The sequence below is a fragment of the Patella vulgata genome, chromosome 4, assembly GCF_932274485.2.
Source record: "Patella vulgata chromosome 4, xgPatVulg1.2, whole genome shotgun sequence".
NCBI classification, from domain to species: domain Eukaryota; kingdom Metazoa; phylum Mollusca; class Gastropoda; family Patellidae; genus Patella; species Patella vulgata.
In genome coordinates, this window is record NC_065882.2 from 63090936 (window position 1) to 63110420 (window position 19485).

The 19485-nt window shown below is 34.0% G+C and overlaps 1 protein-coding gene across 1 annotated transcript; it reads left to right on the forward strand.

The window, feature by feature from the left end:
- Positions 1-48: 48 nt before the first annotated feature.
- Positions 49-17381, forward strand: LOC126818744 (ethanolaminephosphotransferase 1). The gene is made up of 9 exons (XM_050546293.1): positions 49-177; positions 4605-4673; positions 5399-5591; positions 6979-7241; positions 8041-8152; positions 9313-9361; positions 9680-9860; positions 10581-10763; positions 11909-17381. Exons 1-9 carry the CDS (start codon positions 121-123, stop codon positions 11969-11971), a joined length of 1170 nt encoding a protein of 389 aa, XP_050402250.1. The 5' UTR covers positions 49-120; the 3' UTR covers positions 11972-17381.
- The last annotated feature ends 2104 nt before the right edge of the window (positions 17382-19485 follow it).

Here is a 19485-nt window from a genome sequence, read left to right on the forward strand (position 1 = left end):
CAATTACCACGTGGGTTAGGAATGTGTAATGTAACGGGACTTTGGATTGGCTCAATGATTGACAGGAGAGAATCTAGCAAATGAAAATATTTGTTTTACTTTAGTTTGGGTGTAAGCAGAATGGCAGCCCTGGTGTACTTGCCGCAAAATGTTCTTGTCGGCTTTGATCATTATAAAGTAAGCATGAATAAATGTCAAAATCCACTGTCGCTGGAGTAAAGTTAAAATGTTCAGATATCTGAGCGTGAGGTTAGATGGGCAGACTGACATTTGTTTTATTAAATTATCTAAAGTAAAACGAGTACTGACAGGTCTGAACTCCCTGCATTATACGGAAGCCAGGAGGGGCATGAACTGGGTAGGCCTAGTGACTAGTGAGAGAGGGGTATGGGGATCCCAGCAAGACTAAACTTGACCTTTGACTTTTTTTTGATGAGGTGGGGTTAGTTTTAGGTGAGTATAGGTTATAGTCAAATGTTAATCCAAGGAGGAACACTGTTGATTGTTCCAAATGTATCCATATCACTGAATGATTGATTTATAATTTGTATCAATCATTATTATAGGCCTATTCCAAAAAATAAAGGATGGTGGGCATTGACAATTGACAGTAGAGAGGTTCCGCAACCAGTACAAACTACAAACACAGCTTCATACTTCGCACTTGGTTTTTGACAGAATTCCGTTTCTGCCAGAATGTAAAGCCTGTAGTATGATCTTTAATTAGTTCCAAGGTTGTTCACCTAAAACAAGGAATAACACTGTTTAGTTTCGTTAAATAAAAAATATCAAATCAAATCAAATTTTGGTCCTGAAGAAACACATTGAAGTGTGTTTTTTTTTTTATCAAATTCGAGATGATTTGATCTTATCGAGTACTGTGGGAAAAAAAACATATTTCACAGCCCGAAAATTGGCCCCAAATCAGAACAATTGCCGACAACTTTGACGCCGATCAACCTTCTACAGAATTTTAATTGTTCAAGCTTTCTGTAAAAGCGCAAAAATGCGAATTTCATCCACAAATCAGCAAAAAAATCATGATTTTGTACTTCGATTTTTAACCACAGACTTTTCCCGATTTCTTCGCAGAAAATGGACGATCCGAACTGATGACGTCAGCACATAAACACTTCGTAGTTGTACTACTTGTAGTTGTTCGTACTGCCTGCGGAACCTCACTAGTAAAGAGCACACATTTGACATTGCTTTGCTAACACAACTGGGGCAACAATTTCTAGTTTATTATATTATAAATATAAGTAAGAATTATCCTCTAAGTTATTGTTTATCTAGAACAAAAAACATTTTGGTAACAACCTTTAGTACATTGTATATTAAGATGGCTGCTCAATGAATGAGGTAGACTCACAAATCAGGTTGTCCTGGATTCAATCTCATTTTTGGGCAACAAAGTTCTTCTGTGTTTTTCCAGTTTAATTTCCCCTTGTCCTCGATGCAAGACAAAAGTGGAATGGGATTTAATGTCCTATTTACCTCGTTGAAGGACAGAGTGCCTGGCAAAAACCATATCTGTTTGAATGATTACATGACATTTTGGACTTGGCTCAAAATATTTATTTAATAATGATTTAGGGATGAACACAAAAGTTAGTCCTAACTGTGGTCAAAATCAAAAGGTCGCCAGACAGAATGGGTTGAAAAACAAAAGTCATGTGTACACGTTGGAATTTGATGAGGACTAAAGAGTAGACAGAAACGCCACTGTCTGAGCAAAATTATCTCTTAGCACACTGTATAGCTCACATAATGCAGAACTATTATTACTACATACATTATTGTGAAGCAGTCATGGGATTTCAAAATTTTAGTTGTCGGACATTTTCTTCCCGAAAATAAAGGGACATAATAACTCTTATAGTTATTTAAGCAGGCGTTTTCAAACCACAATTAAGAATCATGTGTCAACAAAATATTCAAATTCATACGTAATAAAAAAAAATTAGAATCCCCCCGTAATTTTTCATATTTAATTCCCGTACCGTATTCAAATTTATGTCTATAATATTCCTAAAAAATTACATGACATCGTAATACCATAGAATGAAAGCGTGCCGACTACTGCCCATCCGTACCGGTTTCAAATTCCCCCAAAATTACCGTATTTTTCGGGTCATAAGTCGATACATTTTTCAGCAAAGTCTGGCATTCGTCTTATGCTCCGTTTCGATTTATATACGGAAGGTAAAAAAAATGACATCCCAAAATTTATTTGGCCGTAAACCATAGTAAACGTCGCTCTAACAGAACGAGCGAGTGACACCAACTGCTAAATAATCCCATTCGACTCTAAGCACGCGCTATCGTCTAAGAACAATTACTGTAACTACTTACGTTATTCCAATCGAAATATTCGTCAACATTTCTTAGCGTGTTTTTTTATTTATTTAAAAACATAAACCCAATTCCAAATATGATCATAAATCCGACAATATGCCATCAAAATAGAATCTTTTCTGCCGACATCAGACGTATTACATTCGGCACGTTTACACCTCTTAATTCCACGTGTCTCGCGAGATTTCTACTTTCATTTTGCGTGTGTGTGAAATAGCTTTATTTAACTTCGGCTTCCACTGAAGAAATATCACAGACAAGTTATCTGACGCAATGTATATTGATTTGGGGTGTTATATACTATTAGGATATGTGACATATATGACCAATGTCTACGGTCGACATCAAGGAGATTAAAACGTGAGACAATGGAGAAATCACGGGTTAATCACATAGATTAAGTTTATTGGATTGATATATAGTTTGACAAAGAGAAGCAATGACTTCTCTTCAGGATTGAATTGTGAATTGTCCGACAAAGAATTAAGTCAGCCAATCAAGGCAGATTAAGTAGTTAATCAAGGTAGGTGTATTGACGGCATAAAACGATAAATACGTTGATCACTTAATTACCTAATCAATCCAGCCTATTATCAACGATAATCGGGTTGAGTGGTAGTTATGCACTCAGTATACTATATTAATTTTGGAATTTTGAATATTATTTACCATGTCTTGATGTCCGATTGCGCATATTCCTGGTCGGACAATTTAGGACGTTTGGAAAATAGCGTCGGACATGTCCGGAATATACAGGCAAAATCCCATCACTGTTGTGAAGCCACTTTGAAAATGGGGATGACACTGTCTCCTGAGGTGCACATGATAACTACAAGGCTAATTAAGAAATTTATACTCCATTTTACCTCTGTGAACAATGCAGGGAGAATTCTGAATATAGTATTTTCGAAGATCTGTTAACGAATCTATGGCCCATGAGAAATCAACCATGTATATTTAGTAAGCCCACCAACCTCTCGTACATCAAAAAGTTGATTTCTCCATCGCATAGTTCAGTGTTTGTCAGACATAATAAACCATATTAATTTGTAGTTCTAGCACTCTTTGGATGTACATGTAGTACATGTTGACATTTGTATGCAGTTTTTTGGTTTTTGGTGATGTTACTCTGTGGACATCTTGACTTGTCATTCTAGGTTAGATCTAGATTTGCCCCATAGAAATAGACAAGTTATGATTATCACCAACAACCAGAATTGACAATTATACCTATTTACAAGTATTTTATGAGTAATAAATGTTGAATAAAACCATAAGTAGTGAAACATCTGTTTCTATTGTAATTATATATCTGCATATATATCGAATATTGTTTTGTAGTTGTCATATTTACATGTATATCATTTTTATTAGGACTAAAAACAGGAATTAATATACATACAAATGACTGTATTAACGGTAATAACTATGTATCTCCATTAGCCCATTGGCCTCTACATTAATTCCCATTCCACTTTACCTGTCCGTTTATTGAATGCCGATAATTTTTATTGTGCTATCATGCTTCCTTCCCTGCCTTGATATAGTTTAATGATGTTGTATGGTAGCCTATTCAATATTGCTGTAATGCAATGCTTTCCATTCCTGGAAACTTTGATTTATAATACATTTTGAACTAACTATTTTTATTTCTTATCCTTCATCCCAAATTCCTTTTTATACGCATATCTCATAAAATGTCTAAGATACATGTATCTTTATGAAAAGTCTTACACACATCAACCTTGATTTAATCAGTTTTGTTTCCCATGGAGACAGATTTAGCTTAGTGTCCTTTCAAACTTGCATCATTCATGTATCTGGCACTGAGCATATAACTTTTCAGTCTTGTGATACTTTGAGATTGAAATTCTAAAAGAAACAAACAGTGGTGGTATTTGGCAATTGAACTCATGTTATGTACAGTGTACAATATATTAATAATAGTATTTGGTTGTTGATCACGGCAATAACACAGAGATTGCCTATCCAATTACCTTTCTAAACATATCGAAGGGTGTAGAATTTTTAGGACTGAGTCTTCCTGTTTCAAATATATGCAGGTCTTTGTTTACTGATTGCCGGGTAATTTCAATTGTATACCCTTTGTACTTTGTGTTTACCAAAATATTGTTATGTGTAATTCATGCCATATACAAGTTATTAAAAGTTATTAATACAAGGTATTATTTAAGCTCTTCCTATTCAATTACCTAATATTAGATTTACATGTTTTACTATTTCAGTATAGTTCAGTAGATACCAGCCCAGTCAGTAATTACATCACACATCCATTCTGGAACTGGGTAGTTCAGGTGAGTTTAATTACAGGTATATAGGGGATTCCTGTTCTAAGAAATGTACCAATCAAATTGTGGAATATTTTCTTCTTACATGTACATAACCTACATTTGTATGTATGTAATATCATCACCGCCAGTTTATGTTAATTGACAATCACAGCATGGCTCTTTAAGCTCATACACCCAATCCCACTGTAGAATTTATTAGTTGATGTAGCACACTCTGTTAAATAACAATTAGCCTGATAAGTACCATTCAATATATTAATTTTACACAATACACCTAAAGACATCAATAATGACATGGGTTTGATATGAAGTCACTGATACATGTATGTACAGTGTAGACATAAAGCACCACAATGGCTCCTGGAGTGCAGCATTAATGGTAACCAGAAGGTCCCTGTATCAATCCGGGTGTTAGTCCTAACAAGTACCTTATGCTTTTCTGGATTGGTTTTCCCTAGTTCGTGGCATATAGCCCAGACCTTGCATGGAAAGGCCTTTAGATATTTGAATTGGACAATAAAAAAGGTCTATATATACCTTTGCCATTAGTAATACATTAAAGAAGCATAGCACCACTGTCAAGACAATATCCCACATGGCACACGGCATGACATACATGTATGTCTGTCTGAATTAGCCTGGTTGTAGCAGAAAAGACACTAAACCCTATTTCATTTTTATGACCAAAAATATTATTAAAAAGTTTATTAATATTCTTTTTTTTTCAGTTTGTTCCATTATGGGTAGCTCCAAATGTCCTGACTCTTACAGGTTTTTTATTTCTACTGGTGAATTTTGCTATCATGACATATTATGATGTCGATTTCTATAGTTCTAGTCTTGATCATCCAGTCCCTCCACCTGCACCAAGTTGGGTATGGTTAGTTGGAGCAATAAATAATTTTTTAGCTCATACTTTAGGTATGTATAATACTAACTATGAGACATTAGAAATGTATTGGTGAACTGTAAATGGTTGAAATATTTCTTTTATTTGCAAGTGTTTGTGTGGCAAATGTCAGACATTTTACAGGAAATTTTAGGTACAAGTATTTTAGGACTGTGTAGCCATATTCTCTTGACAACTTTAATCTCTTAAAATCTGTCGCCTGTTACTAGTATTCAATCTAAGTTATTTAGGCCTTAGATTAAAAGTACTGTCAGTATTTTCCTTTTGACTTACTACATAACCTAGTCCCAGAAATATCTTAGTACATGTATTTATGGGGGTTTGGATGGCCGAATTATTAGCATGTGCGTGCTGTATCATAAGGTCTACCAATGAGTCAACTGGCGTGGTTTCGATTCCCCGGTTGTACGTGACGAGGAGTAGGGTCGCCTGTCCAACCTCATGGGTTTTCTCTGGGTCCTCCGGTTTCCTCCCACTGCTAAAGACCCCTACGCGCAAGCGAATTATTAAAATAAAATTGAACCATGTGTTAGTCCCAAAATGACCTAGTTTGTGTCAAGTGGATGTTAAACCCCATTTCTCTCTCTCACATGTATTTACACCATGTAGGCTGAATTAAAAGAGTAATTCTTAAGTTAACCCTCTCTCTCACAATATTTTATGCTTCTCAGCATAAGTGCTACTTGACAATTCTATTATTAGATATTCTCTAAATATGATATATTTTACATACAAAACTCATAATGTACTAAAAAACACTGTATTGTCACCTTTATAAAGTCATGTTCGACTGAACACACTTTTTTTGTTAAACTTGTGATCTAGATTTTTATCACTACTTGAATCAGATTGTGACACCTGTGATACATGTACATCACATTAGGATACATTTCATAGTACTAATTCACTACTTAGTTTTAGTATTGTTTTGTACTTTTTAAAATTACAGTGTAAATTTGTAATTGGTACAGGTATATCATTGCACATGTTTGAGTTTTAATACCAATGCTTAAAGATACATTATTGGGGGATTAGATAAAGAGCTGGCAGTTCTCACTATGATAGTTTAAAAACTAGATAATGTAAAGGAAATATGCTGAAAATTTCAGTCAAATTGATCCACTCTGAACCAAGATTTTAGTGATTGAATTTTGGGTGCAGCCTCGATCATCATTACTAACGTTGGTACGATAAAAAACGATAAGCAGCAGATAAGATTCTAATCCAGAAAATATCGCAGGCTAGCAATGACATCGAGAGTTGATTATGATCTGGATAAGTTAATTATATGTCTAATTAATAATTTAGATAACATTTCAGGCCTAAAGAAAGAAGTGCAATTGGCAGATTTAGCTCTTGCATAATGTATGTTTAACAAATGGTTACTATATTTTTCAGATGGTATAGATGGGAAGCAAGCTAGAAGAACTCGGTCCAGTAGTCCACTCGGCGAACTCTTCGATCATGGTCTGGACAGTTGGGCTACAGTTATGTTACCGGTTGCTTTGTATTCCATATTTGGTCGTGGAGAATTTGGAGCAAGTGTGCTCCGAGTTTATTTTATAATCCTTGGTGTTCAGTTCTGTTTTCTGTTATCTCACTGGGAAAAGTACAACACAGGAGTTCTTTTTCTTCCATGGGGTTACGATGTTAGTCAGCTGGTAAGTTTAGTTTGCCGTATTACTCATAATGAGAATAAATGCCCACTTAAGGCTATGTAAGGCAAATCTTCTGGGGTTTGATAATTATATAGGTGTTGAAGTGAACAGATTTTGAATATTTTAGTTAACAGATGATGAATATAAACCTAATCCCTTCAGCTTAGATGTCTGTGACTTGTCATATTTTGACATTTAACCACTACTACAACCAAGCAGGCCATATGACATATAATCACTACTACATTCAAACAGACCATATGACATTTAATCACCACTACAACCAAACAGGCCATGGGTAGTGATCTTTTGACAAAATAAAAACCTTCATTCCAGGACACTTTAGTGAGAACCAGATTTTTTAATTATAATGTTGTTTAGATGCTGTAGGGTACCATTTTAGCCGGGGGTTGGATAGTCTGGGTACCCCACCTTTTGGACTTATATTTTTTGTTTTTGTTGTAAAGGGAAAAGGCTATTGAATGATGTGGCTGAATAGTATAAAGTGTGCACTTTAGGTCATAAAGTCTGTTATTGAGTCAAGCTTCATTGTTTCCTTTCCCAACTTGTACGTGACAAGGAGTATGGTCGTCTGTCCAACCTTGTGGGTTTTCTCGGGGTCCTCCGGTTACCTCACACTGCTAAAGATCCCAATGCACAGATGAATTATTAAAGTAAAATTGAACCATAGATGTATGTTAGTCCCCCAATGACCTAGTTTGTGTCGTGCAGACATTAAGCCCCATTTCTGTCTCTCTCGCTATTTATGATTTTTATTAGTTTATAATCCTACTGTTTTCAGGGAATGACAGCTTTGTATCTTATAACATATGTCTATGGCATAGAGTTTTGGAAATTTAATGTTCCATATATAGATTTAACAGCTGGAGATTTATTTGAAATTATAGTCCATTGTAAGTATTATTTACTATATTGTCTAGTTACCACAAACCGTAATGAGTATTTTAATATACAGTGGACTCTGTCAAATCCGACATCGTACGGGATCGTAACAAGATGTCGGATTACGCAGAGTGTCGGAATACCCAGTTTTCTCAAAACCGGAAATATTGTAACTTCGAAAACCAGAAGTATTATTATAATGTAGCTTCGAATCACCTGAATGTTATTCCCTTTAAAAATGATAAACCTTTCTGTACATGCATAGGCATTTTGAATCTGTCGTTAATTTATCTTCTTCGCCGTCTTCAGTTGATCGCACTCTTGTCTTTGCTATCACGTGTTCATTGATAATGGGCGTACTCGATTGAACATTCCGGAACTGAATTCTCTCAATCCCAAAAATAGTGACAATCGACTGACAGAACTGTGACAGGACTGAATTCCGCGTCACTTGATTGCAATTCTGTCAATTCGGGACGTTCCAACTGTGAATCGAGCATCCCCAGGTCGCCGTCACACAGTTCGAAGAGATCCGTAGGGTGACAAAACTTATAGGTTATTCAGGTTCAATCGGCATGCGCAATGAATGTTTCCAACAGGTGCTAGGAATATATTTAAAACTGTGAATTCAGGGGGAAAATTCGTGGATATTCTTGAGTATTTGTCACAACTGTCGTACAAGAAATTAAAGTTATCAAAATTAATTGGGACATGAAAATGGTGTCGGTTTTCACAGAGTGCCGGAGTGATCAGAGGTTGGATGTGACAGAGTGCACTGTATATATATCTTTGATATTTGTCATAAATAATGAATGAATTAAATGCTTATTCTTAGGTTATTTCTATTAAAGATCGAGGAACATACGGTTTACAATTAGATTTCTGATTTAAAATGTTTACCAATTTTAGATTCAATTTTTATTATTGTGTCAATGTAGTTACACACAGTCATTTGTATCTGAACTACATGTATGGCTTTTTCTTGGAATGGAAAAATTTTGAATCCCACAAAGCAATTCAACCCACAAAAAAATCAATGATTTTTGACTAGGATTATAGGGTTCTGGTCATTCCTACTCGAAGCAAAACAGTAGGACGTTAAATTTCATTTCATTTTAGAACTGTATTTACTTTGGTTGTTAACTTATTTTATGCCTTCCTTTTATTTCAGTGGGATTTTTTGTGTTAACATTCCCCATTACATTTTGGAATATATACAAGTAAGAATTTATTTTACTATATTTAACGTCTGATTTGGAGAAAGGTGTGGGATTGTAATCCTGAAACTTCACTCTTATCATTTTCAGACAAATATCTTTAATAAAGAAAAAAAAGAAAGTATTTATGTACTGATTAGATTTCGAAACATAATGATGATGTATGATGTATTTTTAAATTAATTCTGTTGAAGTGAGCAAATTTGATCTAATTTAACTTTTAAGGTGCTGAGCTCTAAGACAAATCTAATTTACTGTTATAGAAAAATTGAGTTTAAAAAAACAGCAATCCATGAATGTATCATTCAAATTTTATTTCAGAGCATATAAAGATAAAACTGGCAAGATGCGGTCATTTACAGAAGCATTGCGACCATTAGTTTCAACAGCTATATTATTTATATTACTTTTATTGTGGATCAGATTTTCCAGTTATGATATTTTAGAGAAACACCCCAGATTATATTACTGGACAACTGGGACAGCTTTTTCAAATATAGCAGTAAGTTTTTATTTTGTATATTGTTGTCATTGGTGTTGTCTTTATTTGTCTAGCCACACTTTGAATTTCTGTGTTGGTTGGGATTTTTGAGAATTATATTTCCAAACTGTTTCGGATTGTTCATCTAGTCATTATAGTTGAATTAGCAGCTGATGTGTCAATTTTAATTTCCTGTCAATCTATATTGGTGAGAAATTACCATGTGCATGTTACCTGAATCTTGTTACACAGGAACATTGATAGTATGTGACTTTAGAGGAACTGTTGAAGATATATAATAGATCACAATACTGGTTTATTTTGTGTAAAAGCTCTTAATTTTATGCCAGTCTTTTGTATCTAAAAATAGCTCTGTGTTATTTATGCTAACATTTTGTTTTCTCGTGTTCAGATGGATACTTGATAGCAAATTTAACTAGACTCAACAACTGCAAAACTGGGACAAATTAAATAACTGCTCAATATTTTGAGCCTAAATGAAATGAAATGGGGTTTAACATCCTACTGGTTTTGAGCTTAAACTTTTTCATAAGATGCATGTGTTTACTATGAGTGTATACTGCAAAACTGCGACAAATTAAGTAACTTTTGAGAACTGCTCAATATTTTGAGTTTGAACTTTCGACGAGATGCATGTGTATACTATCAGTGTATACTTTGTGAGATCTAGTATTATTGGGGTTATAGGGTTAACTTATTGTGATTTTGTTTATATTTCAGTGTCGTTTGATCGTAGCCCAAATGAGTAATACTAGATGTGAATTAATCAACAATAGAGTGATTATATTAGCTGTTATTGTTTGTGTAGTTTATTTATATCCATTAGGAACTAAAGAATTATATTTGCTATGGTTCTATTGTTTATATACTACAATATCACATGTTATATATGGCATTTTTGTGGTGAGTATTATCACTTGTTTCAAAGTTTTGTGGACGTACATTGTGGTCGCCCCTGTCCGGATGGACGTCCATCCGTCCGTCCGTCTGTCTGTTTGTCCGTCCACAATTTGTTTGTGGGCACTCTACAGGTCACAATTTTTATCCAATTTTGACGAAACTTGAAATATAAGTCTATCTCCCAAAGATCTTGGTTCCTTTCGATATTGCCATGTATCGGACCATAACTTCATGGATTATGGCCCCTGATTGTACGAAAAATTGCTTTTGTTTTTAGCTTGTTCTCTATCCATCTCTTGCAAAATGTGGGCATTAAGCTGACTGACTTGAGCTTCTTTACCAAAATGAACATTCAAGTCTAATTTAACACTTTAACAAAGGCGTAATTTCACTAATACTTGAATTTGTTTTAACTAAATGATGACTCATAACTGAACACTCTTAAACTTTTATGTCCAAGGTATGGCAAAATCAAATCATTGACTTTGATTCTCGAATGATTTCTCAGTAGTTCATTATTACAGTGCATGCATTACACATTCGTTATCTGATAATGCCATTGTTCATTAAAATATGTGAACATTAAAATATGTAAATTGGCCTCTCTCAACGTGCCACGAAAGATATAATCCCTTAATAACAGATAATCCGTCCCTGTAATTTGCATGTTTTTTTAACGTCCTACTGTTTTGCTCCGAACTGGGCTAATGAAGACGCACATACACCATACAGTGTGCTATGAGGGAAATTTTGCCCGGACAGTGGCACTACGGCCTACTCTTATATTGAATTACAACTGTCAAGGGGTCTTTTACGTGCATGCCAATGTGTACACGGGACAGCTTTCCTTGTCAGCCCCTCCATCCTGCATCACTGACAAGGGAGAACCACACCGGAAAATCTGGATGAACTTTCTCGGCCAATGCAGGGATCGAACACCTGACCTCCAGGCTTGCAAGCCAGCGTCTTATCCACTTAGCCACGTGATCCCCCTATCTACTTAGTAAAATGGCTGTAAAGGAAATACATCTATTGCAACTGTTACATGTCTATTCAGGTGAATTTGTATCAAATTCAGATAACCTGAACTACATGTAACCTAAACATTTTCTGCCTCAATTTTATCAACATATTTATTTTCATTATAGGTAAAAGAAATGTGTGATCATTTTAGGATAAATGCATTTACCATTCCAAAGAGAAAGCAGTGATACAAATGAATGTTTTAGGATTTTTTTCAAGTGTATTAAACAAATATGAAAGAACTGATATTATAAGATAATATACTCCTACAAGGTCAATATCCATGAAGCATGACTAACACAGTTTTATCAAGCTAATGCATTATTAACATTGGAGCAATGTCGGCATGATATGATGTCATCCATGATGCCAGAGTGACAGATGTATAATACTGTAGATTTCATGTCATCATATCAGGCCAGCAAAACTAATTAATGTTGAGGGTTTTTTTGGGTTTTTTTTGTTTATCCAATGTAATAACTGCCTGAGCGCTATAAAATGTGTCCTAATATATCAACAATTCTAACAATACTCTCGAGGTTGGCATTCAGTTATAAAAAAGAAATTAACACTTTCACTGCTGAGCTTTAAGCATAACTGGATTATCTCCCCTACTATACAAAACAAGATTTGATAAAGATGCTTATTTTATATTTTAATATGTGTACATTTCATTATTATGATCAATGATCCTTTTGAATCCATCTATTATTGGTATTTTATATTTTCCCGTTTCAACAATTATTGATTGTTTATTGCCTGTTTGGTCCGGAATCCGAATGGTTGATATCGGCAAGATTACCAGAAGTTGACACTGGAAAATTAGTGCAAATAACTTGATTACTGAAGTTTTCCTTAATTACAGTACTTTCATTGCTAATTATATCCGAATCTAATTCATTACCGATAAATATTTACACCAAAATGTGGTCCGTTGTACCACGAATATTTCTTTTCGCAGGATTTCCAGTTTGGTATCGAAAGTAAACAATATTTTTAGCTGTGAGCTTTGACCCAGATACTAAATTTAGAAAGTATGAAAATATGATGATGTGTGCAAAGACATAATACCTGGCTCTATATATAGTAACTTTGCCTCAAGAAAAAGTGACGTAAAAAAATAGAGATCTTCGTATTTAGCAGTGGAAGTGTTAATGATATTTTCGAAAGTATAATAAATCACTCTAAATAATAAAAGTACAGCTTGTCAAATGGAAATAGTACAATGTAGGTCTAGTTATTAGCTCTCGACAAGACAAGGTATCGGAGGGTGATTGGAATTACATGAAACTAAAGTAGGGTGACCCATGCACTCTACAGAAATACAGTCCACCGCTGATAATTCGAGACTACCACTGAAGCGTGTACATTCGCCGTGTCGAGACCAACTTTCTGACAGTATGATACTATAAATAGCCATGGCACGTGCAATTCTCTACAAATCTATCAACTATTACAGCCGTAAAAAATTTATTGTTGACGATTTTGAATAGCAGTAAAATTAAGCTTCTTGGTTATTACAGCAGATTTAGAAATTACATTCGTTTCATTTTTTAAATCGCTTTATTATTAACTGTACCGTTAAGAGCGGCATCTTTTGGTTTAGTACAAATAATATCTCTGAAACACTTGGGTTAGACAGGAACATGATACTAGCAGTAGTTTCATTTTACTTTTACAAGCTTCTTAAAACAATTGTTGAGCTAGCTAACGTGCTTATTTCTAAATTCAATTTCTTGTTCTAGCTTTCTGTTATGTTTCGTAAAAAAGTAGTCTTGATTATCCCGACCTGTCAATCAGACGTAGAATGGTCGATAGACTGGTTAAGCGAGACTAATTTCAAAACAAGAGCATGTAACCTATCTTTTACTCAAAAGTGTCTGGATGTTATGGACGACACTTGGAACCAGTTTTCAGTCTATTATTTATAGATGATTGATGGCCATAGCTTATTAAGTACAACATGATCGTTTATTTAGTGACTATAATTGTGTGAAACTGATTTGAGGCTTGGCATATATATAAATATTGTGGCGTAATTGTCGAGATATTTGGAGATATTTATTTATGGTGGGTCACCCTAACTAAAGCCAGGCTGTTATTACGTTAAATAGACGTTGTAAACATTGTTGTAATGTTTGATGGACATTTATCTTGAAGTTAGTCATTTGTTGTGTTTTGTGAACAATGACCTATGCATATCATTTTTAACTGCTGTCACAAAATCTTAGATTTAGAAAATATCAAACAACTTTTGTGATATATTATTTTATGCAGAAGCTGAGAGAAAACTTATGTGAACATTATTTGTGCCAAATATGAACATTATCAAATAGTTAAATTATTTTGACTTTTCAAGTTATATAGGAAATGTATGCTGACATTTTTAATTTATCTTCAATTCAAAATAACCTGACATTGCTTTGATTTGTATTTAGTGGAACATTATTTCCTGTGTAAAGCAGGATAGATGCTTTTGACTAACTTAAATTTAATATGTTTTAAAATGATATCTATCCTGTAATTGAACTTTACAATCTATACATGCATGTAAAATTAGTGTAATGTACAACTCTAAATGCTGCCAACTATATTAGATCATTTACTGTAAATAAACTACAAAAAGTAATTCACCAGATACAATAATATTAAATTGATTAGATCCATAAAGTCATCAGATCGTTTGCATTACTGTGTGACTGGAAATTATAATGGATAGCTCCACTTGATGGAGACTTTTTTTTACGGATTATTATTGACTGAACCGCTGATAAACCACAGAAGGTCTATTATAATTAAAGGACCACAAGCAGATGTAATACATTGTAAAATATTATTTGGGTGGAAACCATTTTGTCAGGTTGTATTCTGACCCATGAAGTGACAAACTTTGATAATTTCAGTTATTAAAGGGACAGTCCCAGATGTAATTTAGTGACTATACCTGGTTAATTCAAGATAATACAAACCTTTATCCTAGTCATCTTTAAGAAGCTTGTTTTGAAAGAAATTCAAAATTCGGTTTACGTTAGGAATTGGAAAATATATATTTGCCAGGGGGTAATCATATCTAGTCGAAGTTATTGTGGTTAGTGATCATCGCAATTATCGTATCATATTCATCACCATGGTCAACATAATTACATAAAAGTGATTGGAGACATGCTGCCCTTGAACTTCATCTAGTGGTTGTTCTTATTTCATATCTGGTTTAATATTTGTGACCTGTACTGGCAAATTGAGTCGCAATGAGGAAATTTTGAAAAATGAGTTATTGTTATTTGCACATTCTCCACCCTAATACCTTCAAAATGATGTATGGTTGGTATGAATCCAGTGAAAATTGACTGGGCTATATCCATTTGAAGTTGTACAAGTCAGAAAGGTAGTTGTAAGAAAAAGCGAGTTAAACATGTCGGTATATTCTAACACAAAATCACATAGCAACCACGCCATATACTTGTTAATTTTCGTTTGATATTTCTCTCAGTGTTATAATTTAGAATAAAAGAGAACAGTCCATACATTAGCAATATAGGTTTTGTATATTATAAGTTTTATGTGAATAAATTCTGTTAATCTCTCCACTTAATTAGCTGCGTGCGTTGAAAAATAGCTAATTTCGATGAGAATTTTAAGAAAAAAAGATTTAAGAATACGGTACTCTTACAAAATGTCCAAATAAAGGTGTTTTACAATTTTTTATTGCTATTTTGATTTTTTTGTGAAAATCTCAATTTCGATCAAAATCAATATTTTCACTTGTTTTGTCCGTAGCTCATTATTAGACTTTACGCATTCCGACTCATTTTGCCAGCACTGGTCACATTTTAGTATTATGCTGTATTTTTTAAGCTTTTGTTATTGATTTAGGATAAAAAATTATAATGAAATTGTGTGTTTGTTTTTCAATCATTACATTTCTGTTTTTGTCATCTTTGTTTTCACAGTGTTTTGTTACTCGTATGTTAATAATGGGGCTATAGCTGTTGCATTGAGAATTCAGGCCAACTTGATATCTCATGGAACAACAGAAAATTGTCATCGATCTGTGTTAAGTCTCCTATTTTTAGTATATGAAAGTAATAATAGCACCAAACTATTTGATGATATGACATTTAGTCTTATCTTCATCATTTATTAATGCAACAAAAACAGCTCCATTCTTACCAGGGGTGAGTAACATTTTATAATAGAAGACAGGATGTATTTATATAGTTTGTTATATTAATAAACCTAATGATCATTATAATATAACTAGCAATATGTATAATTGCATTTATAAGTGGCCAAATAATTCATAAAACAAAATAGCTTTAAAATACTTAATTATATTGTGATAACAATTTGTTTAAATGAAATGTTAGAAATTAATTTAGTCAGATTTGTACAATATTATAATTGTGTACTCCTATCCATTCATTAATTATGGTTTCTTGAGTAAGATTGTATTGTTCTTTTATAAATGTAATCTGTTTCCATTATTAAGTCAAATCAGATGGTTAACTGTTCACAATAAAATTTTCAAGAACTTAATCAAAACTGTAAGAATCAAAGACAAAATCAAACCGGCCCCTAGTTCACAAAGCATTCTGAGACTGAAGTTAGGAATTTACTTAACTTTCAATCACTGTTTATGAGAAATATCATTGATTCAGAAACACAAAACTAACACAAGTTTTATAAAGGGCTAAATTTTAGTTAAAATAAGGCAAACAATTTTGAATAAATTCCTAACTTAAGTCTGAAAATGCTTTCTTTGTGAACTCAGGGCCTAAAGTATTAACAATTAGTGAATGGATATCAATGAGTTGGAGATAATCAAAATGCAGAGTTTAAAGTGACACAAATGATATGAACTATTTTCTGAACTAATATTATCTTGCTTTGTTACCAAAAATAAGCACAGAATTTGTGATGTATGTTCTTGAAAATAGGGAAAAATCATTGTTGGTCCTTTTGGCATCTTATTGTGGGTATAATGTTGAAAATGTAAACATATTTAAAGGAAACTGACATTTTATTAGCTGAGATTTAAAATCCTAATGTTTGCTCTTAAAGACCAGTAAGAACAGGTTACTTCACATATTTATCAGAATCCGTTTCTGCCAGTTTATTATGGAGGTAAATACGCTTTACATCGATCAGTATATTCAAAGGGTATTGCACAGATTTATGTTGCTTTAAAATCACTAACACTTTACTTTAGTTTATCAACTAAACAATATCATTCTTCACCAGTTAGAAATCCTGTTTTTGTTTTAGTGTGACCACTGAATAATAACTTGTGGTTGGTGATGGCTTTGGTAGAGTGCTTTATCAACATCTGGATAGACTATCTTGTATTTTACTTATGCCATTCACTGTATTCTAGCTGTTGTTTAATATCTGTCATATGATCATTTAGATAATTATTGTCGAAAGAAGCAAGTTTGTGTGAAATTTTAAATGTTGCTGTTGTATATATGTTTTATTATTATAAATTATTTCATTGTGTTGATGAACTTTTTTGTATCAAAATATTGTGTTGCTCAGTATTTTATTGTTATCTTGTCAAATTACTTCAAAATACAAAACAAAATGTTTTAGACTGAATAAATGTTGTTGGTCTTTAAAAAATTAAGAGTGAAATTAGAATCGGTCCATTTATTCTTTTTTTTAACATTTACAAAAGCTAAACCAGGATGTTGACTTTACATGCAATACAGTTAAAGGACAATATTGGTGCCAGTCATTATCACATATGTGTTAGAGCTGGTTAAACACATTCCAAATATATTTTTAACACAGAGATCATTGCTACGATAGTTGAGTAATACAGGTTTCCCGTATCGGAAGTGACGAACGCTGAAGGAAAACATGAGTCGCCGCTCTATATAACTGACTGAAGCGACGAGTGATAACAGATACGCGGCCAAATTTCTACTCACTAATAATTCCTTCGAAGACCAAAAGTTGTTATATGGGACTGTAAGAGGATATCTGACAATTCAATAAAGTAATTGAATGTCATTAGATAAGAGAACACGAGAAAAATAGAAATAGTTCTTACATTCCCTTGTTTATATTCATTCTATACCTTATAAAAACACGGTAATGCACGGACTTTTTCTGTTTTTCTTTCGTGTTCTCTTATCTAGTGGCAGTCAATACTTTTTTATGAATTGTCAGATATTATCCTCTCACAGTCTCACACAACAACTGTTGGTCTTCAAAGGAATTATTAGTGAGCAGAAATTCGGCCGTATATCTGTTATCACTCGTCGCTTCAGTCAGTTATATTGAGCGGTGACTCGTGTTTTCCTTTGGCGTTCGTCACTTCCGATACGGGAAACCTGTATTACTCAGCTATCGTAGCAATGATTTCTGTGTTAAAAATATATTTTGAATGTGTTTAACCAGCTCTAACACATATGTGATAATGACTGGCACCAATATTGTCCTTTAAAAATGAAATGGGGTTTGACGTCCTATTTTTCTGCTCCAACCATACTAATGAAGACAGCATACGCCATGCAGTGTGCTATGAAGGAAATTTTGCATGGACAGCGGTGCTACAGCAATCACTTATATCAAATTCCAACTTTCAAGGGTGTCTTTTACATGCATGCCTGTGTGCACGTGGGACCTTGGTTTTTGGTCCTATGCAAATGACTATATATTGTCCCTGGCCAAGCCCTCTGTCTTCCACTGCTGACAAGAGGGAACCACACCAGAAAATCTGGATGAACTTTCTCGGCACACAGAACCTCCAGGTTAGCAAGCCGCTGTGGCTTCGATTCACAATAAGCCTAGCATCAAAACGTACTCAGGGACATGACTGATCTACAGCCAAAAGTGATCCATCTTGCCAGTTCTGCATTTAAGCATTATTGTCACCGGGTGACAACGTATCAGGAGTAATTTAAAATATCCACATCCAAATGCTCTCTTCAGAGTAACTAATTTTCATGGATACTATATTTGAAAAGTTGGGTTGCCAACCAGGCACTGAAACATATACCCCCATGAATCAAAACTATACATATCAATTTCAAGCAGATCGAATGATTACTTTTCATAACTTTTCTACAAATTGATCAAGGGGCAATAACTCGGGAAGTGTTCAGAAGTAGCTGAACATGCTCTGGATGCTATGTTTATTGGAAGTTAAACAATTTAGTAAATACATGTATGCCAGGAAAATACAATAGTGACACACAGTGTTGAATAAGTTAATTCACAGATATTTGTTGGCCATGGGAGAAACCCCATCAAAATTCATAGTGGTGACACAATTTTATTGTGGGCACTTCCTGTGTTACCAAAACATTGTAATTATAATATATGAATAAACTATAAACCCTACTGAAATAGGGTGGGTGGGTGCACATCACATCATGAGATCTGTCATTGAGTCAATTTGATGACAAGGAGGAGTAGGGCCGCCTGTCCACCCTCATGGGTTTTATCCGGGTCCTCCCAATGCTAAAGACCCTACGTGTAAGCGAATTAATGAAATAAAATTGAACCATATGTTAGTCCCGAAATGACCTAGTTTATGTTGAGTGGATGTCAAACCCCATTGATTTAAGGCAGAATTATTACTCCCCACCAAAACCTGAGAAGGAAGCTGTCTCTTCACATCCGTTTTTAAGGGGAACTTATTGCTCCTGAGATATCTTTTCTTCCCTTCACAAAACAGCTGGTTGGGATATTTCCA